General features: G+C 39.8%; 1 protein-coding gene across 3 annotated transcripts in view; it reads left to right on the top strand.

Annotated features, from left to right (window-relative positions):
* The window catches only part of HERC4 (HECT and RLD domain containing E3 ubiquitin protein ligase 4), a 30,627-nt gene that overhangs the window by 10,472 nt on the left and 2,798 nt on the right, over window positions 1–17,357 (top strand). For 2 of the 3 annotated variants that reach the window (XM_005530495.3, XM_014259250.2), the window contains exons 7-24: window positions 635–726; window positions 1,885–2,015; window positions 2,687–2,847; window positions 3,171–3,247; window positions 5,211–5,335; window positions 5,858–5,917; window positions 6,387–6,498; window positions 6,838–7,027; window positions 7,990–8,162; window positions 9,134–9,250; window positions 10,221–10,244; window positions 10,781–10,879; window positions 12,035–12,202; window positions 12,305–12,448; window positions 13,322–13,488; window positions 14,232–14,298; window positions 14,508–14,590; window positions 16,947–17,130. In XM_005530495.3, the coding sequence (XP_005530552.1) occupies window positions 635–726; window positions 1,885–2,015; window positions 2,687–2,847; window positions 3,171–3,247; window positions 5,211–5,335; window positions 5,858–5,917; window positions 6,387–6,498; window positions 6,838–7,027; window positions 7,990–8,162; window positions 9,134–9,250; window positions 10,221–10,244; window positions 10,781–10,879; window positions 12,035–12,202; window positions 12,305–12,448; window positions 13,322–13,488; window positions 14,232–14,298; window positions 14,508–14,590; window positions 16,947–17,130 (2,174 nt within the window). The remainder of the gene's footprint in view (window positions 1–634; window positions 727–1,884; window positions 2,016–2,686; window positions 2,848–3,170; window positions 3,248–5,210; window positions 5,336–5,857; window positions 5,918–6,386; window positions 6,499–6,837; window positions 7,028–7,989; window positions 8,163–9,133; window positions 9,251–10,220; window positions 10,245–10,780; window positions 10,880–12,034; window positions 12,203–12,304; window positions 12,449–13,321; window positions 13,489–14,231; window positions 14,299–14,507; window positions 14,591–16,946; window positions 17,131–17,357) is intronic. The other variant, XM_005530496.3, reaches the window with a different exon arrangement.

Below are 17,357 nucleotides of genomic sequence, written 5' to 3'. Positions count from 1 at the left end.
CCTGTAAGCTAAGATTTGGCCCATCCAGGAGGGAATTCTTCAGAATGGGAGGATATCACCCTCTTCATTCAAGCCTCTCATGGGGTTCCTTGTTAGATCTGCTGATTTGGAAGGTCTGTAAATTGTGTAGGCCATCTACCGTGTGTGCCATTGTGGCACGTTCCACCTTGGCCAAGTGGTGCACCAATAATTATCCTTATTAAATCCTCAGGTAAAAACCCTTTCATCCCTTAACCATGTATGGCTCTTGGTGTTTAGGACACATGAAAAAGCATCAATACCAACATACAGGAACGTTTGAAAAACATGAAACACACAAGAAATTCAAAACAATGATCATTTATTTTCTGTTCTTATGGCTAGTGCCAGGTCTAATGTAATGTTACATATTTAGTGCTCTGTGTATTGACATATGATCCTGTGTAGTGAAAATGAGAGCTACAAAATGGGCTACAAACTTTTTCAGTGTAGTAGTCCCTGTTTTTTTCTGTAGTAACACTTCCATCTCCAAGATCCATAAACTCAGTCACAGTGATTGCCTTATCTAAAGTGCTTGCTTGACTAAAACCCAAAACTATTTGGGTTTTGATTTTTATTGTCAAAATAACTGACCTTTCTTTATTAAACCTTTCAGACAGGTATGTTCCTACTCTGCTGAAGTCCCTGAGAAGTCAGAAGGTTGTTCATATATGTTGTGGAGAGGATCATACTGCTGCCCTTACAAAGGTACAGAACTTAAAGATATGTTTGTGCTCCAATTTTTTTAATGTTTCCAGAAAATGCTACCTGAACAGGAAATAATAAACTAAATGCTAAATACAATTTCTTCTAAATTTATGGGATTAAGTTGAGGAAAGATTGGAAGAATGGTTAAATATTTGAAAAAAAAAAACCCAAATACAAGAAATCTTGCATTCTAAATGCTTCTTTTCCTTTTTCATGCATAGAAGTTCAGTTTAAAGCTGGTAGGCTCAGCTGAGATCCTGAGTGTACTGTGAATGTTTGTAGAGATTGTCACCCATGTGGATGGTTCCCCTGTCCCCTGCAGAGCCGGGGGCTGATACAGCTCTAGTGGGCAGTACTGTGGGCATGGGTGAACATTCTCCAGGTCCTGCTGAGGTTCAGAGAAACCTGCTTCCGTTCGCTGTCTGGCCTCAGTGACTGAGCCTGTTGGGTTTTCCCAGTGGATGCTGCAGTTTTGGTGATGGTTTCCAGCTGAGGGCCTGGCTGATGCAGAGTAGAGTTGAAAGAAACAGATTCACAATTTCAAAGCATCTGCAAATGGCAGGTCTCAGTGTTGGTGTGAGGTAAAGTGTAGAGCTTCTGAAAACGTTTCTGGTTTGAACACTGAAGATGCTGGTTAATTCTTCGATTAATCCAAAGCACTTAAAAATTACTTGCCTTACAACAGCACTGCAATTTTTGGTTTCTTATACTTTCAAACATGAGGCTGTTTCAGTCTTACTTTGTATCCTCTGCTGAGCAGGGCAGCTTCTGTTTGCTAATCACTTTGTATTCAGAGTTTCAAAGTGTCTTTTTGATAGTGCGAGTTTGTATACAGGTGAAGTTCATCAAGAAAAGAGGAAAAATGAGGATTAGGATGTATAAATGACACAGGTTATTGGCAGGACTGTTGTGTGATAAGGAAATTAGATGAGTGTGATTTAAGTAAGGTAATACTTCATAGCTGTGCCACATTTTCATAACTCCAGTTAACTTGTGACTCTTGTGTGTCTCAGGAACCTCTTGTGCCCTCTAGTATATTTTCTGTCCTTTCCCTGCCATGCCAAGATCATCAGAAAAGATTTATTAAACACCTATTACTGTGAAGTTTCTTGTTCTGGGATATACAATCATCTTAATATAACAAATTTATTTGTTTAGGAAGGTGGGGTTTTTACATTTGGAGCTGGAGGCTATGGGCAGTTGGGTCATAACTCTACCAGCCATGAGATAAATCCAAGGAAAGTTTTTGAGCTTATGGGAAGCGTTGTCACACAAATTACCTGTGGCAGGTAAGGTCTATTCTGTGCTAAACCTGTGAATCTTACAGCTCACTTGTTTTGTGTAAAACTTTGCAATATGAAGTGGGGGGTTTCTTACCCTTTGTGGTCAGGGAAGACAAAATGACCCCTAATGAAAGATATTCAGTGATGTTTTGGGGATTCTAAAAGCATTCACAGAAGTGCTAAAGGAAGTTGTATGTTTGAGAGGCTGGGATTTTCTGAACTGGCAGTGTGAGCAATAATGTGAGGCGTGAAAGCATTTGTCATTTCCTGTTGAAAAACAAGTGTGTTTGGGAAAGTACAGAGTACTTTACACCAATTCCCCACTGGTTCTTCACGGGCCTGTGATAGGAGAAGGGGGCATGCAGAGGTGAGCAGGATGGGAAGGGAAAGGAGGTGCAGGCAGTCTCCAGACATTCATTTCTGCTCTGCTCTAAAGGTCAGACAGGGGCTAAGCACTGGCAGCTCCATTCCGGGAACCTTTCCATAGAAAAGGAGGAGGCCTATTGGAGTATAAATGGAATGTTGCCAGTGTCAGGGCACTGCAGGAGGGCACTGGAGGTGTTGGCTGTGACAGAACCTTTAACACACTGTTAAATTGTTCAGCACAATCCCTGGCCAGGCTGCACAAAGCACGTTCCAGTGCATCGGTGTGTGTTACTGAATTCTCTTTGCCCTAGGCAGCACACCACTGCATTCGTCCCTTCCTCTGGAAGAATTTACTCTTTTGGACTCGGAGGCAATGGACAGTTGGGTACAGGGACCACCAGTAACAGGAAAAGTCCCTTCACAGTGAAAGGAAGCTGGATTCCCTACAGTACTCAGTGCCCAATGAGCACAGGTAAGCAAGCACCTTCTGGTGTATTTACTTCTTGGTTGCCTCTTCCTTTGTAGTGGCTTAAAATTCTCGAGATTTAAACTAAATATGGGCTGTCATCACTTCTTCCAAACAATTTGATTCCACTGTCTTCCTGCTGTAGGAATTACATGGTGGGTGAGGGCCTCTGGTAGCACTAGACCTGGAACTTACCTCAGGGAAAGATGGTCTTAACTGTTGTATCAGTGAGATTTACCACAAGGGAAGCTTTTTGTGACTGAGTGTTGATTGCAGCATCTTAATAATTTTCATTTTCACATTTTCACAGTCTTTTATTCCTATTGCAGACAGTGAGGAGTGCTACTGTGTTAAGAGAATTTTCTCTGGTGGCGACCAAAGTTTTGCACACTACTTTTATCCACAGGTAACAAATTAAGTGTCATTTGGCTCCAAAGCTTGTGCAAGTTGGATTTTAGGGGTTTTTTTTGATGCATTTTAAAGGATTTTGACATTGAAGGTGCATATATATTGTAAAGTTTGTTAAAACAGTGTGGAAGCAAAAGGCAACTGGAGGACTTGGATCCAGTTAGTGTGTTTTAGCAGTCAGGAAGCTCTTGAGACTTTTTGACATAAGCTTTTTTCTTGATGGATGAATGCACTCATTTTCATGTCATAAGGGAAGAATTGATTGAATATTTGAGCTCTCTGCTCCTTGCCCAGTCCCCCTCATAGCTCCTGACAGCAGCAGCTTTTGTGTCTTCTGTTCTGTAGCCATTTTAAAGTACCACAGTGGTAAGGAAACAAATGGAGATTTTTGCTAAAAATTACTGGGGGTGACATAGTTTATGTCACAGTTTCAGCATAGTCTTAAAGCTTAAGTTCTAAAGTAACCAGAATTGATCTGTTTAAATTCTAATATGTAAAAGAGTCTAGAAGGACTTTACTGTAAAAATGGCAATGTGGAAGTGTGATGGAAAGAAAATGCTATTGGAGGGGGATAAAATAAAAACAAGGTGAAGATTCATGGGACTGTTTCCAGTACAGCTCAGCAGATATTAGACCACGGGGATTTATGAAGCATCAAGAGTTGAGTATGGTGGGTGAAAACTTAATTTGGACACAAGAGAAAATGGATTTTAGCAGGGAATGGTTATGAAGAAAAACTGAGTACAGGTTAGACTTGCAGCAGTGCTTTGTGCTCAGAGCCTGTTCTGGTTGTACAGAATCAGCAGTTTTTTTAGGATTGACTTGTTTGGTTCTTTTTCTAAATTCTGACAGAGATTCAGCCCTTGCTGTATTTGAGAGAAATTTGCTTAGCAGGTATAAACTGGAAAATTTCTTACAATAGAGACTCAAAACTTGTCTACTAAAACTTCCTTAAAAACTTTTTGTGCAGTTTTCATAATCACTGGAGTAGTTTCTGACTGACTGTTTGAGGTGAACTGGAGACTGTGTGAATGCAGTTATTGTGGTTTGTTCTGTACAAAAAGTATTAGCAGTAGATGAGCTTTGATGCTGCAGAAATATCCTTTTTAGTGCTCTTTAGTTTGGTAATTTGTGTTGAGTTCTTCCAGAGTTCTGTGTGTACTGTACCCCTGGGGGTTGTGTGTCCCTGCCAGTTATGGGGGCTCAGCCAAAATCAGTTTTCTCAAGTCAGTTTTTGGGCAGCTCAGTCCCCTGAGCTGTTTTCTTTGGCTGGACAGAAAGGAAGTGGCAGAAGTGTTCCTTGTCCTGATGCTGTAGGATGGGTTCAGAAATGCAGGGTTTTGGCAGCAGATAGTCATTGTCTCACTGAGTCAGATCAGTGCTGGCAGATGGCACCCTCAGGAGAAATGTTTCCTCTTGGTAGTTTTACCTTATTTTTGGTGCCATTTGCCATCTCTTTTTGAACCAGTGCTCCTACTGAAAACAAAGATCTCGTTTCTCTTCCTCTGTACTATTACAGCTCTTAGTGGAATTCATTTTATACGAGCAGCACTTCCAAGTGCAGCTCCTGTGATGATACAGGGCATGTTCACAGAAGCATGATTCATTCTCAGAGGAGCCTGATGGAAGTGGGGTGGAAGAACATCTGTCTGAAAAATTGAATGGCTCCTTTTCTGTGTGCTCCCAGCTTGGCAGGGAGCTAAGTGGCTCCTGGTGGCTGGAGAGGAGATGTTTGCTGCTCACATCTAAAGCTGCCTTAGTGTTCATCACAGAGACACTGATGGTTAAGGAGGTGGCCAGTAAGCAAGGTGTGTGAATTAACACCTAATCGAGATGGTTTTAGGGTAGTAGTAGTCTGGGTAGGCAAATTGTCAGCTAAGATATCTCAACTAGAGGGCTGATTTTTCTGGAAATCAATTTTGTGTGCCTGATTCTTTATGCTTTCTTTAAAATTTATTTAGAACATGGTACCACCAGATGATTTTAGGAATCCTGACCTTTGGAAGCAGATCTGGACTGTGAATGAAACGTTTATTCAAAGATTGCTGAGTTTCCCATCTGGAAGACTTCCTGTAGAGATAGCTAAGTAAGTGAAGTAAGGGAAAGAAATGGTGTTTGGTGATTCTGAATTGAGCATTAATGGGGCTTTGGGCATACACAGCAGAGCTATTTTTAATTACTGATTTTATGACGTGCAGAGCTCTGGCTGTGCTTTCATTGTCATGCTTGTTGAGTAGTTTAGGTCCTTGAGACTGTGTCATCTCTGCTCCAGTTTAGACAACTATTCAAGATGAAATTAAGTATCTAATTGCACATTGAAAGATAGCAAGACATGTAAAGAAATATCAGAACAACTCAAAGATTATTGCTTCTATTTTAATAAAAGAGTATGCAAAGCAATTAAATTCCAAGACTGGCTGTGATTTGAGCTGTCTTGAGTGTTGAGTCTTGAATGGAGGTTTTATCTGGTATTGTTTAGTCACATTCGAGTCAGAGTCCCATCCTTTGCACTGTGTCATTTATTAGGGATTAAATACAGGCTTTTTTATTGCAAGTGCTGATTTTTAAAAGGAAAACCAAATGTAACATTTCACGTGACCAATTTCAGTGAAATTGATGGAACATTCTCCTCGGCTGGGTGCCTGAACGGGAGCTTTTTGGCATTGAGGTAAGTGTTCCTGTGGACAGCATTAGTGGTGGCTGCCTGCCTGGTGTCCCTTGTGTCAGCTGGGACACCTTCCCAGGGCTCCTTTGTCTCACTGGTGCTCTGATACCCTCAGCTGAAACTCCTGCTCCTCTCCTGCCCTGTGTTTTGTCAGCTGCCCCAGGGAGAATGGCTCCTGTGCCTCTCTTGGCTGCTGCCATGTAAGCCAGCAAAGCTCGTCACGTTTGTCAGCCACAGGTTATTTGTCATTCAAGGGGGCTTGGTGCTCTGGGCTGTTTGACATCCTAGTCTTTTTGCATGGTTTTCTTGCACTTAGAGAATTTTTTTTTCCAGTTGTTTTTAAGGTCATATAAAAAATAGAAATCTGATATATTTCAAATCCTTAGTCAGTAGGTCTAAAATTCAAGGGGGAAAAATCTCGAGTTGCTGAGAACACAGGATTCAGTCTTTGTTTCTTTTTTTCTTCCTGCAGCAATGATGATCATTACAAAACCAGCACTAGATTCTCAGGGGTTGATATGAATGCTGCTAGACTACTCTTTCACAAACTCATACAGCCTGAGCATACTCATATATCACAACAGGTTTGTGCTGCGTGTTTTCCTCATGTTTGGGATTATCTTTCTGGGTTGCAGCTCTCCAGAAATTCTACTTTTAGAATTTTAATTTTAGGTTCAACCCTGTAAATAGATTTATTTACTCAATAATATATTGACTGCAAATGCCTGAAACTGTATTTTGTTGTGACAATTAGGTGACACATCAGCATATTCTATTTTAATATTTACTGTCATTTTCTAAATGTATAATAGTTTTCACCAAAGCTTTTAATTACTGTTTTCTAGATTAGTTCTCATATACATGGACATTTGTTTAAAATCTCAATTGTATTAAAATAAACAGTATTTTCTGATGTGTTATAGGTGGCAGCTAGTTTGGAAAAGAACCTTATTCCCAAATTGACCAGCTCCTTACCAGATGTTGAAGCTTTGAGGCTGTATCTCACTCTACCAGAGTGCCCGCTGATGAGCGATGAAAACAACTTCACAACGTTAGCTATTCCTTTTGGAGCAGCTATTCTGAACCTAGAAAAAGCTCCTCTCAAAGTTCTTGGTAAGAAACTGAATTTTTACTGTTGAAACTAAGGCTCTGCAGGTGAAAACGTACAGAAATTACATCAGTGAGGACCTGGCTGTGTATTTACAGCTGTGTACAATTCCCCAGTGAGAAAGTTAAAGCTTAACATTGCTTGGTGTAAGAAAACACTTACTCTGTTGCTTCAGGGTGAGTTAACAGGCCATCCCTGTGAATTCATCTGGTATTGTAGTTTTTGGACTGATGCCATTTGGGAGGAATTAAACCGTGCAGTTCAGTGTAATTGATATGTGTCTCTGCTCTTTAAAGTGAAAATTATGTGGTCAGACAGCTAACAAGCTCCAAGCAATTTACAGAAGTGTTGCAGAGCAGATGTGGAATTGTCTTGGTTGTGACTACAGCACCTGTTCTGAGGCAGTTGATCTTTTCTTGCTGCTGCCAAGATGTCTTCAAATTTACAGCTGAGAATAGCTCTGGTATTTTAACTACTTCTTCGCACTTTCTTGCTGTGACTCCTGTCAGCTGAAATTCAGCCTAAAGAATTGTTTTCAGAATATTTTGCTTTTAATTTGTTTCTTTTCAAGAGGGTACTTTCATTTTCCTCAGTTATGCTTTGCCTTGTAATCTCACTTAGGATTTTTCAGTGGTTTTTGGTGAGAGTGAAGAAAAGCAAATTGATAGTTTTTTTAACTCTAGATCATTTTCCATCATTTTATACTGCTCTCACTACTGTTCACTTAAAATTCCAGGTTTTGAGCCATCTGTTTGTATCAAATGTTAGGTTGTGATGCTGTTTAGTCTGGATGAACAGACTTTGAGGGACTTAGATTTGATGTGTAACAATAGAGCATTTATTGTGTTACAGCTTTTTCCAGAGTCTGTAGTGACTGGTGCTTTATGCTTTGGACCCAAACATGTTTCTTTGTTAAAAAGATAACAGTGACAAGCACTAAATTTCAGTGTTCACCATGTGTTGACAGAAAATTGGTGGTCTGTACTTGAACCTCCCTTGTTCCTGAAGATAGTGGAACTCTACAAGGATGTCGTAGTGCACCTTTTGAAGCTGTGCAAGATGGGCCTTCCACCTTCTGACAGAAGAGTGCTCACCAATTTCCTACACACAGCCTTCAGAGTGCTGGAAATACTGCACAGAGTATGTTTGTGGCATTTCCTAAATTCCTAAACTTCTAAATTTCCTTGGCTGCTTGGCTTTGTCAGCATCTCTGTGCTGGGTTGTTGGTAGAAGCTAAGTTACTGATCACTTTGAAAGATCAGAATTACATCTACAGAAACACCTGTAGTTGTTCCATGTGGACTTGTGAATTGTTGGGATTCTGTATTCCAGTCTGACATGATGATGCAATTAACTATTTTTTGGGAGCACGGAGTTTTGCATCTTTGAGGGTATGGATTAAAGTGAGAGGGGGAAAATGCTCTGGGGTATTTTGCAGATTGATTATCTGGTGGTTTGGAGGGGGATGTGGGAGGTATTTGTGAAAAGTAGGCTTAGATTATCTGGTTATAAAGGCAGGATCCTCATAACTATCTTGCCTGCTTTGCCAGTTAGCAGTGCTTAGCAGTCCTTGGGAAAAGAAGTGTGTATTAGGAAAATGTGGATGCTTCTGGATTCAAATTACACTGTAGAGACAAGCCTCTGTGTAAAGTTACTTTTCCCACATCTCTCTTTTTTTTAAGCTTAATGTTTTTAAATGGAAACTGTTCCTCTGCTCACAGGTAATAGTATTCATACTGTATCTAAGACTAGGGTTACTGAATCACAGCTCTTAAACCTGTGTGAATACAGGAACAAGTATTTATTCCGTGGTGTACAGGAATATCTGCATTATCACTGTTCCTGGGAGGTGATACGGTGTTTCAGAGTGGCAGCCCTGTTATGCAAGACTGTATCCACAGTTAATTGTGTTTTTCTTCACTCTTTGATGGGATTTTGAATAGTCCATCTATCCCTGTCTTTAACATTGTTTTTTGCTTTCTTGTAGGCACTGTTGTTTTTCTAGAATTTTTTTAGTAGCTGGGTATCTGTGGCTGAAGTATCAGATGCTTGAAAAACATGGAAAATATCCCTTTGAAAGCTAATAAAAAAAATAAATTGCACTTCCTTAGGTAAATGAAAGAGGACAAGTTATACAGTATGACAGATTTTACATTCATGAGATACAAGATTTGATAGATATCAGAAATGACTATGCCAACTGGTTCCAGCAGCAGGTATTGGGAATGGTAAGTTGTGCTGATTTTTATTTGGGTTTTTGTGGGTGATTCCCTCCCATCTTTTGTGTTTGCTTTATCCCTTTAAAGAAGTCCATAGATTCTCTAAGTCTGGGCACTTTTTTTCATAAAAACACCTTCACAGATGACCAGTGCTGAACAGACTTATGTCAGGTACTGGCTAAAGAAGAATTGTTAAGATGTGTTTCTTCTGGGCTATCACTCTTAGGATTGACACTGCTCAATATATTTGAATCTGTCAGTTAAAAAGTGATTTAAAATGCTGTCGCTGGAGACTTGCCATGTCAAGAAAGTCAGGAATGTAATAATTCCACAAGAGGAGAGCATCCAGAATGATGTGCATTGCTGTATTAGACAGGTCCAGCAGTGAGAAAGCTGCAGCTGTCTTGGATAATGAGTCAGGAGGTGCAGCAGGGGCAGATAACTGGTGGAATTCTCTACTTTGAGTTTAGCAGCCACAACTGAGATAATTAATTCCTGCATCTGTAAACACAGGAGTGATAAGTGGGAGTAAATGAATGGCTGTGCAGAGAATTAGTGAGTTGGATAGGTTTTTGCCACAGTTCCTTGACTTTAGCTTTGAAAGAATATTGTAAGTAATTTAATAAGCTTTCCCTAGCCACCCTTTTTTTATTCTTTTGCAACAGTACCAATAGATGTCATTAATTAATGTGTGGAAGTGAACATTTTAAGTGTGTCATTTTTTGCATCCAAGGAGACGTGATACTATAACAGCCCTGTGCTTAAAGACTGATAAAGAGGGTGTTGAAAGACAAGCTTGTATGTAATAAATGAATTAGGATGTTTATGGTTAATGTTTATTTCTCAGTAAGCTTTCTCTTGGGGGGAAGCAGTAAATAAGTATTTTTAAAATTCTACATCAGAGATGAGTAATTAATGCAGACACTAATGCTGCTTTTTCATCTTAATTGTTGCTACCTTTGTGCAAATGCTGTCATAGGATGTCAACCATGGATTAACTGAGGTAAGATTGGTTGCAATCTGATTTCTTTTCAAGAATGTAAGGAAATCAGAAATGTGAATGTCAAGGATTGTCTGCTGTGTTCTGTTGGGAGTAAAGCTTCAAATTAGCCATGGCTGTAATCTAAATAAAAACTCTTTGTGGTGCAAAAATATGTAATTGTCTGTATTGCAAATTCGGAGCAGCAGTTGGAAAAAAGGGGCTACTTTTATACCCACTAGCTGCAATAACAGTTCTGAAATTAAAAAGTGCTAAGTGAGAGTGTCGTTTGTGTCTGGCTTGATTTGGTTTGGCTTGATTGAGTTTTGTTGGAAAATTTTTCTGGGTTTTTTTTTTTCTTTTTTTTTTGGCTGAAGTACTAAACAATTAAAAATCTACTTAATGTTCCTAAGATGCTTTGGTGCTGCATTGATAATAAGTCAAGGTTGAGTTTTCTTTCCAGTAAAATAGAGATATTACATGAGTGCAAAGGCTTTTCTAACCACGATTGTGGCTTTTGTGAATAAGCTAAACTATGACATTGGTTCTTTTCATTCCAGTTAACAGAAATTCCTGTTATAATTTGCACATACCCATTTGTATTTGATGCCCAGGCAAAGACAACTCTCTTGCAAACAGATGCAATCATACAGATGCAGGTAACAGTTTCCAGTGTTATAAAATTCATTATTTTTTTCCTGAGTTGGGGACCTTGGGGGATCCTGTTGTGATGTGATTTGTTTTTTTTTTTTGGCTGGTTGGTTTATTATGATGTTGGGTTTGGTTTTGTTTTTGTGGGTTTATTTTTTGAACTCTGTGTAATCTCTCCCCCATAAAAATCACGGGTATAGTGTTAATCTCTGCGTATGTACATGATAGAGGGTAGTGGGTTTGGGATCACATTGAAATAAGACTTTTGTAATTGTATATATTTCCAAGGAACTTCTTTTCCTTTCAGTAGTGAGATGGCTTTTTTGTGTTATCAACCCATAGTACAGGTCCAAAACCCCCAAACAAACAGCAATAAAGAAACCCCAAACCCACAACCCTCAAAAAAACATAAAACCCCAAGCACCACCCACAACCAAAAAACAACCCCAGCTCCCATATGAGCAGACTTGCAATATTACCTGGGTCATTGATCTGAGTCTGAAAATAACCACATGATCTTAGTCCTGCTCAAGTAATGGGCTCTTCTAGGAAAATACTGCCTTGCTCTTGTAGTTAATAATAAAAGTCATTTCATGTGCCTTTAAAAATGTACATGCACAGTCAATACCAACATTTGATGGATTCAGGGAAATGTTCCCATTAAATGTTTCTATTAACAATATTAAATAGTATTAAAACACACAAACTCTCCAGTTCTCTGCCATATTCAGAACATTTGCAACAGCATTTTCTTTTTCAAACCATTTTAATACAGTCACAATCGTGCAAGTTAAATAAATTGCTTTTCTTGCTGTGAATTAGTTTTTAATGTATGTTTGTTTTCATGCCAGATTTATAATAAACAGCTTACCCTCCATTCCATGAAATGCAGGATCTTTTTGCTTCCTTTTGTTGTCCAAAGTATTTTGACTAGAATGTCAAAACCTGCATTCTTTAGCATTGGTGGGAGCAATGGGTAAAGGAAAAATATTTCCTGGAATGAAATACTTCCTGATAAAAGGAATACAAAGAAAACTTAGGCAAATTCAGTAGCTCTTGTAACAATTATTGCCAGCTGCACTTTTGCAGACAAGACTGCTGGACAATTCATATGGGCAGGAATTTTTCCTACCTGCTGACACTCTCATTTTGTTTTTCTCCAGATGGCTGTCGATCAGGCCCACAGGCAGAATTTGTCTTCTCTCTTCCTGCCAGTCTTTGAATCTGTCAATCCCTGCCTGATCCTCATGGTCCGGAGGGACAACATCGTGGGCGACGCTGTGGAGGTGCTCAGGAAAACAAAGAACGTGGACTACAAGAAGCCACTCAAGGTATTACAGCAGTGCAGTTAGTGCTCACAGTGATTGAGGATGGTTTTGGACATGCTTTCCAATCCCTTTGCAGTTGGGGGCTCACTGAGTTGTGTGTTTCAGGTTATTTTTGTAGGGGAGGAAGCCGTCGACGCGGGAGGCGTTCGCAAAGAATTTTTTTTGCTCATCATGAGGGAGTTGCTAGATCCCAAATATGGAATGTTCAGGTACTACGAGGAGTCCAGGCTGATCTGGTTCTCTGATAAGGTAGGCTGTGATCTATATTCAGTCATTTTAACTTGAGTAGTCATATTAATAATACATGAACATTGTAGTTTGTGGCTGTTTTATTTCAAGAGTAGGAGCTGAAGCAAGTATTGTCAGAAGAAGTTTATTTTCATTGTTATATCAAAACTTCCCGCACTCCTTGCTGTTCCCCTTTGGCTTTCCCCATTCCTGGTTTACTCCTTACTGGTTGTCCCCAGGGCAACCAGTTTTTTTAGGGAGAAGCAGCCAGAACAGGCTGATTCCAAGGGCAGAATCAGGAAGTCAAGGTGGCAGAGATAAATTCCTGAAGTGACCTGTTGAACAGGTCCTCCTGTGTGCAGTTGCATTTCTGGGTGATAGATGATCATGGAATTGTACTTTGTTGGATGGTTCCATCCCTGACTTTTCAGTCTTCCTTCAGAGAGCGCTGACTGGGGTGGCTAGATCCCAAATATCTGAATATTTACATTTCCACACATGTATTTAAAGCCTTGCTAATTAATTCTCAGGGTGTCTCTTCCCTCTTCACACCCAAAATATTTTTTTTTTTAAATGGGCATCTTTAATCACGAATAGTGCAATAGGAAGTCAGTGACAAACCCAGAATCTGAAGGCAGTATGGGTCCCCTGTAACACAGAAAGTGCTGCAGCTCAGCCTTTTGAATTTTAAGTAGAAAGGATTCTGTTCCCTTGGATATCAGTCTCAGCTGGTTAAACTTTATCCTGTTTTCCTTGGTACTTACAGATACATATTTAAAGAAAATAAGAATTAAATTCACTCAGATTATACTGTACTGTACACTTCTTCCTGGACTCTGCAAGGTTAAAATAACTTCTTTATTTTAAACCATTTTGTCTGTTTTCTGTTCTTAGACCTTTGAAGACAGTGACTTGTTTCATTTGATTGGTGTTGTCTGTGGGCTAGCAATATATAATTTTACTATTGTAGACCTTCATTTTCCTCTGGCTTTGTACAAAAAGCTATTGAATAAGAAACCATCCCTGGATGACTTAAAAGAATTGATGCCAGATGTTGGCAGGTAAGCAAGAAAGAAGAATGGGTGTTGTTAGAAATTAATTTTGAAATCAACATTTTCCTCTAAGAACATAACATTTCTTTTCCACAGTAACTGGGTAAAGAGCTCAGTAAATTGCAGCCATGGTGTCATTTGATGAATTTGACACTTGCTGTTACTTAGAGTGCTTGGTGTTGAAGTTTGTCCCTTCTGTTTTATGATCCTACAATAAATTCAGGGGGGAAAAAAAAAGCTTGAAATTCAAACCCCTTGAGCTTTAGCCATTTATTTTATCAGCCTGAGTGTGAACATAGTTTCAGTTCTAAATTAAATCCATCAAGGAAATACTTTTGCTTATTTCAGGAACAAATACATGCTAAATATTTACTTTTGACTAGGGATTTGAATAGGACTAGCAGGTAGGAGGTTCAAATGAGCAGAAAAGGATGCTTGATTTTGCCTCAGTGTTGTGGATGCCAAAGTTTTGGAGAAATCAAATGGAAGAGCCAGTCAGTGGTTTTTAAGTACCAACTGCGTCTGCTTTGGGAGCCCCTTAGCTTGAAGGAATGTTCTCACCCCATGGGATAATCAAAAGGAAGTGTCTGCTTGGGATTTCCCAGCAGTACACAAGGTGCAAGTCAATAAGATAATAAATGAAATAACAGTAGAAAGATACTGCTTAAATTTGAATTATCAAAGCATAAAGAACGCTGCAGGAAAATAAATTTCTTTCCCCTGGTGCAAGTATTTTGTAACTTATTTTGCAGGGGAATGCAACAGCTACTGGACTATCCAGAGGATGACATAGAAGAAGCATTTTGTCTTAATTTTACTGTAAGTTTTATACAGTGTTTGAAGTATGTCTTGCCAAGCTCACTCCATCTATTCTAAATTACCTCTGATGGAGTGTTTGAACAAAAGCATCAGCAGCTGATTGCCATTAGCTCCTGTGTCTGCCATTCATGTTGCTGTTAACTAAGTGGTGGAAAGAAGTACTTTATGCAGTAAATAAGATTTATGCTATTTCTGTTTGTTTCAAATAGATCACTGTGGAAAATTTTGGTACAACGGAAATTAAGGAGCTTGTTCCTAAAGGTGCTGACATTCCTGTAGTCAAACAAAATAGGTGAGTGTGGGTTACAGGGTAGTTCAGTGTTGCTGTCTGCTTTGGGGGTGTTGCTGGGCTGCTGTGAACACCCTCTGCCAAGCTCTGACCCTGCTGCTGGAGGCAAAACTACTTTGGCTGTTTTCCCAAGCTCTTCTCCCATGTGTTGTTGAATTAGCTGTTGTCTTGTCTTGATACAGACAAGCTGTGGCTGCCCCATCCCTGGGAGTGCTCAGGGCTTGGAGCAACCTGGACTGGTTGAAGATGTCCCTGCCCATGGCAGGGGGTTGGATTAGAGGTCCCCTCCAACCCCAGTCATAGACATTTTATAAGATTAAGAACGTTTGTGGTTCTGCTGATGCCTTGGAGTGGCTACTAGGACAGGCTGGAGAAAGTTAAGAGAATAATGTGGGTATTTATTAATAACAGAGTAATGGGTATTTATTAACAACAGATACACCCTGGGCAGCCAAAAGCCTCCCAGAGACTACAGCCAAGATGGGTGATGGTCACCAGTTTTTCAGACAGATATAAATTGGCATATCAGGGTTTAATCCTCCAATTACAGCTTCAGGTGATGAAGTCACATTCCCCCAGTTTGCTCCTCCCCAATTCGCTGTTGTTGGTACTTTTGGGGCCTGAGGCTGTAGGGTGTCCTTGGATCACAGGCCCAGAGGGATTGTTTTGTCTCACTAAAATGACACTTGGGATGGAGTTAATGCACTAATGCAGTGTAGGCTTTGAAAAACAGAAAAGCTGAAGTCTTAAGGCGTCACTGCCTATGAGCTACATATTGAGACTCTGTGAGTAATGATGAGAACTTAAAGGCCACTATTGCAGCTGCTCATTCATACATGGATATTATTTCAGTGAAATCTTCCCTCTGTGGAGTAGATAACATTGGATAAATTAATGCAGTGTTATTGTCAGAGGTGTGTGTTGACAGGAGGGGTGTTTTACTCAGTCAAGGATTTTGTAAATTTATTTATGAAAACAGCCTTTCCTGCCCTTTGTTTCCCTTCTGCTCCTGGAGGATAGGCAGAACATACCTGCTGGTGCTTTTATCCCCTTTTTGCAGAATTTTCCAGTCTGTTCTTTAATCTTTATGAACTCTCTGTGCTTGTAGTTCTCCCAGAGTAAAGGGAGAATTGAATGGAAAGAGCACATTCCATGGGAGCTGAATGCACATGGAAAACACCGTAGCTTTGCAGTTCTCTGGTGTAGGTTTGATGTTCTGTCACTAAATGACTGCAAAATTTGAGTTGAATTAAAGGAAAAGTTTAAAAAAAAGCCTATGGAATGCCTGCTGCATTGTTAACACATATTGTCTTGCAGCAATGAAGAATTCCAATTTCTCAAGCTCTAAGTATTTCCTGATCCTTTAATTAATTTTATAATATACATCAGTTTATCACTGCGATTTTTCCCTGGAGCAGCCTTACACTGTTAGTGTTCCACAAGTTTTACCTTCCCCTCTGTGATTACACAGCCTGGGTAAGAGGGAGATCTCATGGAGTGCTGAAGGGGAGAAGTGTGGGTCACCACTTGGGTCATCTCCAGCATTTTCAGTGCAGCAGCTTGAAGAAATGTATCTTCTAAATGTGTTGATATTCTGTAAAGTACTGGTGATACTGCTCCAAGGCTGGGGGTGGTGTTGAAAGGCATTCTCTCTTTGCACATGTTGTTGGTAGGATAGCTGCAATCTACAGCTGAGGTCACTGGCAGTGCAGAAAATAAACAGTGTTCACTGGGATTGATTTCAACAAAATTATCATAAATACTGTATCACATCAAGAAATTTTAGATCTCCCTTAAGTGCTGCCAAAGATGTTTCCAGCAGGATCTGAGAACTCCTTGTACCAAAGCACAGATAACAGGCCATCTGTTTCTCTGAATCCCAGCTCCTTGGCACTGGTCTTTTTACTGTGTAAGACTCAAATGTCCTTTTGAAGTTGATTTGCATGTTCAGTGCAAATATGGTAATCTTTTTAATTGAGAAAACACAGAACAGCGAGGTTGATTAGTGGCTTTCAGGACACTCCCTGGAATTTAGGCCTTTTAGCTGGTTGCCAATGAGTGCAATGCACACAAATAAGGGAAATGTTTGTCGTGCCTGAAGTTGAGAACAGTAAATGTTCCTGCTTTTCTGTTGCAGACTCTGCCTTCGGGGGTGTGGTGGGGAAATAAATTCCTGTGGCATTTTATCCTCACTGTGGCTGTAACATAAAGCAGACAATACAGTTTATTAGGCTCCTTGTTGCCTCATTTTCTGTGCTCTGTTCTGTACAGAAGTGGCCGCTGGTTTATTGGTAGAAGGATGACACGTAGTGCTTCCTCTTTATTTCCTCAACATAATTCTTTCTTTCTCTTTGTACAGGCAAGATTTTGTAGATGCATATGTGGATTACATCTTCAACAGATCTGTGGCTTCCTTGTACAGTGCATTCCATGAAGGCTTCCACAAAGTGTGTGGAGGTAAAGTTCTTCAGCTCTTCCAGCCCAGCGAGTTGCAGGCAATGGTGATTGGGAACACAAATTACGACTGGAAGGAGCTGGAGAAGGTAAGAGCCACAGTTAGCTGTTGCTTTTGTAGAATTCTAATTTCAGGGTGCAAAAGAAGCTAGGTGTCTTCTTGAGTTCCTTTTAATTAATGTGATTCCTGTTACTTTCAGACATCTTAAAATGTCAGTGAGTGAAGATGTTAAAATATTATTTAACTTCCTGCTTTAACTTTTTCCATCTCATTTCTGAAGGAAATCAGAAGAGAGGCAAAAAAAATCCACATAAA

This window comes from Pseudopodoces humilis, chromosome 9 (genome assembly GCF_049639895.1).
Source record: "Pseudopodoces humilis isolate 2021_Gansu_Grassland_sample_001 chromosome 9, ASM4963989v1, whole genome shotgun sequence".
Lineage (NCBI taxonomy): Eukaryota > Metazoa > Chordata > Aves > Passeriformes > Paridae > Pseudopodoces > Pseudopodoces humilis.
The sequence above is the reverse complement of the archived record's forward strand: the minus strand, read 5'-3'. Positions and strand labels throughout refer to the sequence as shown.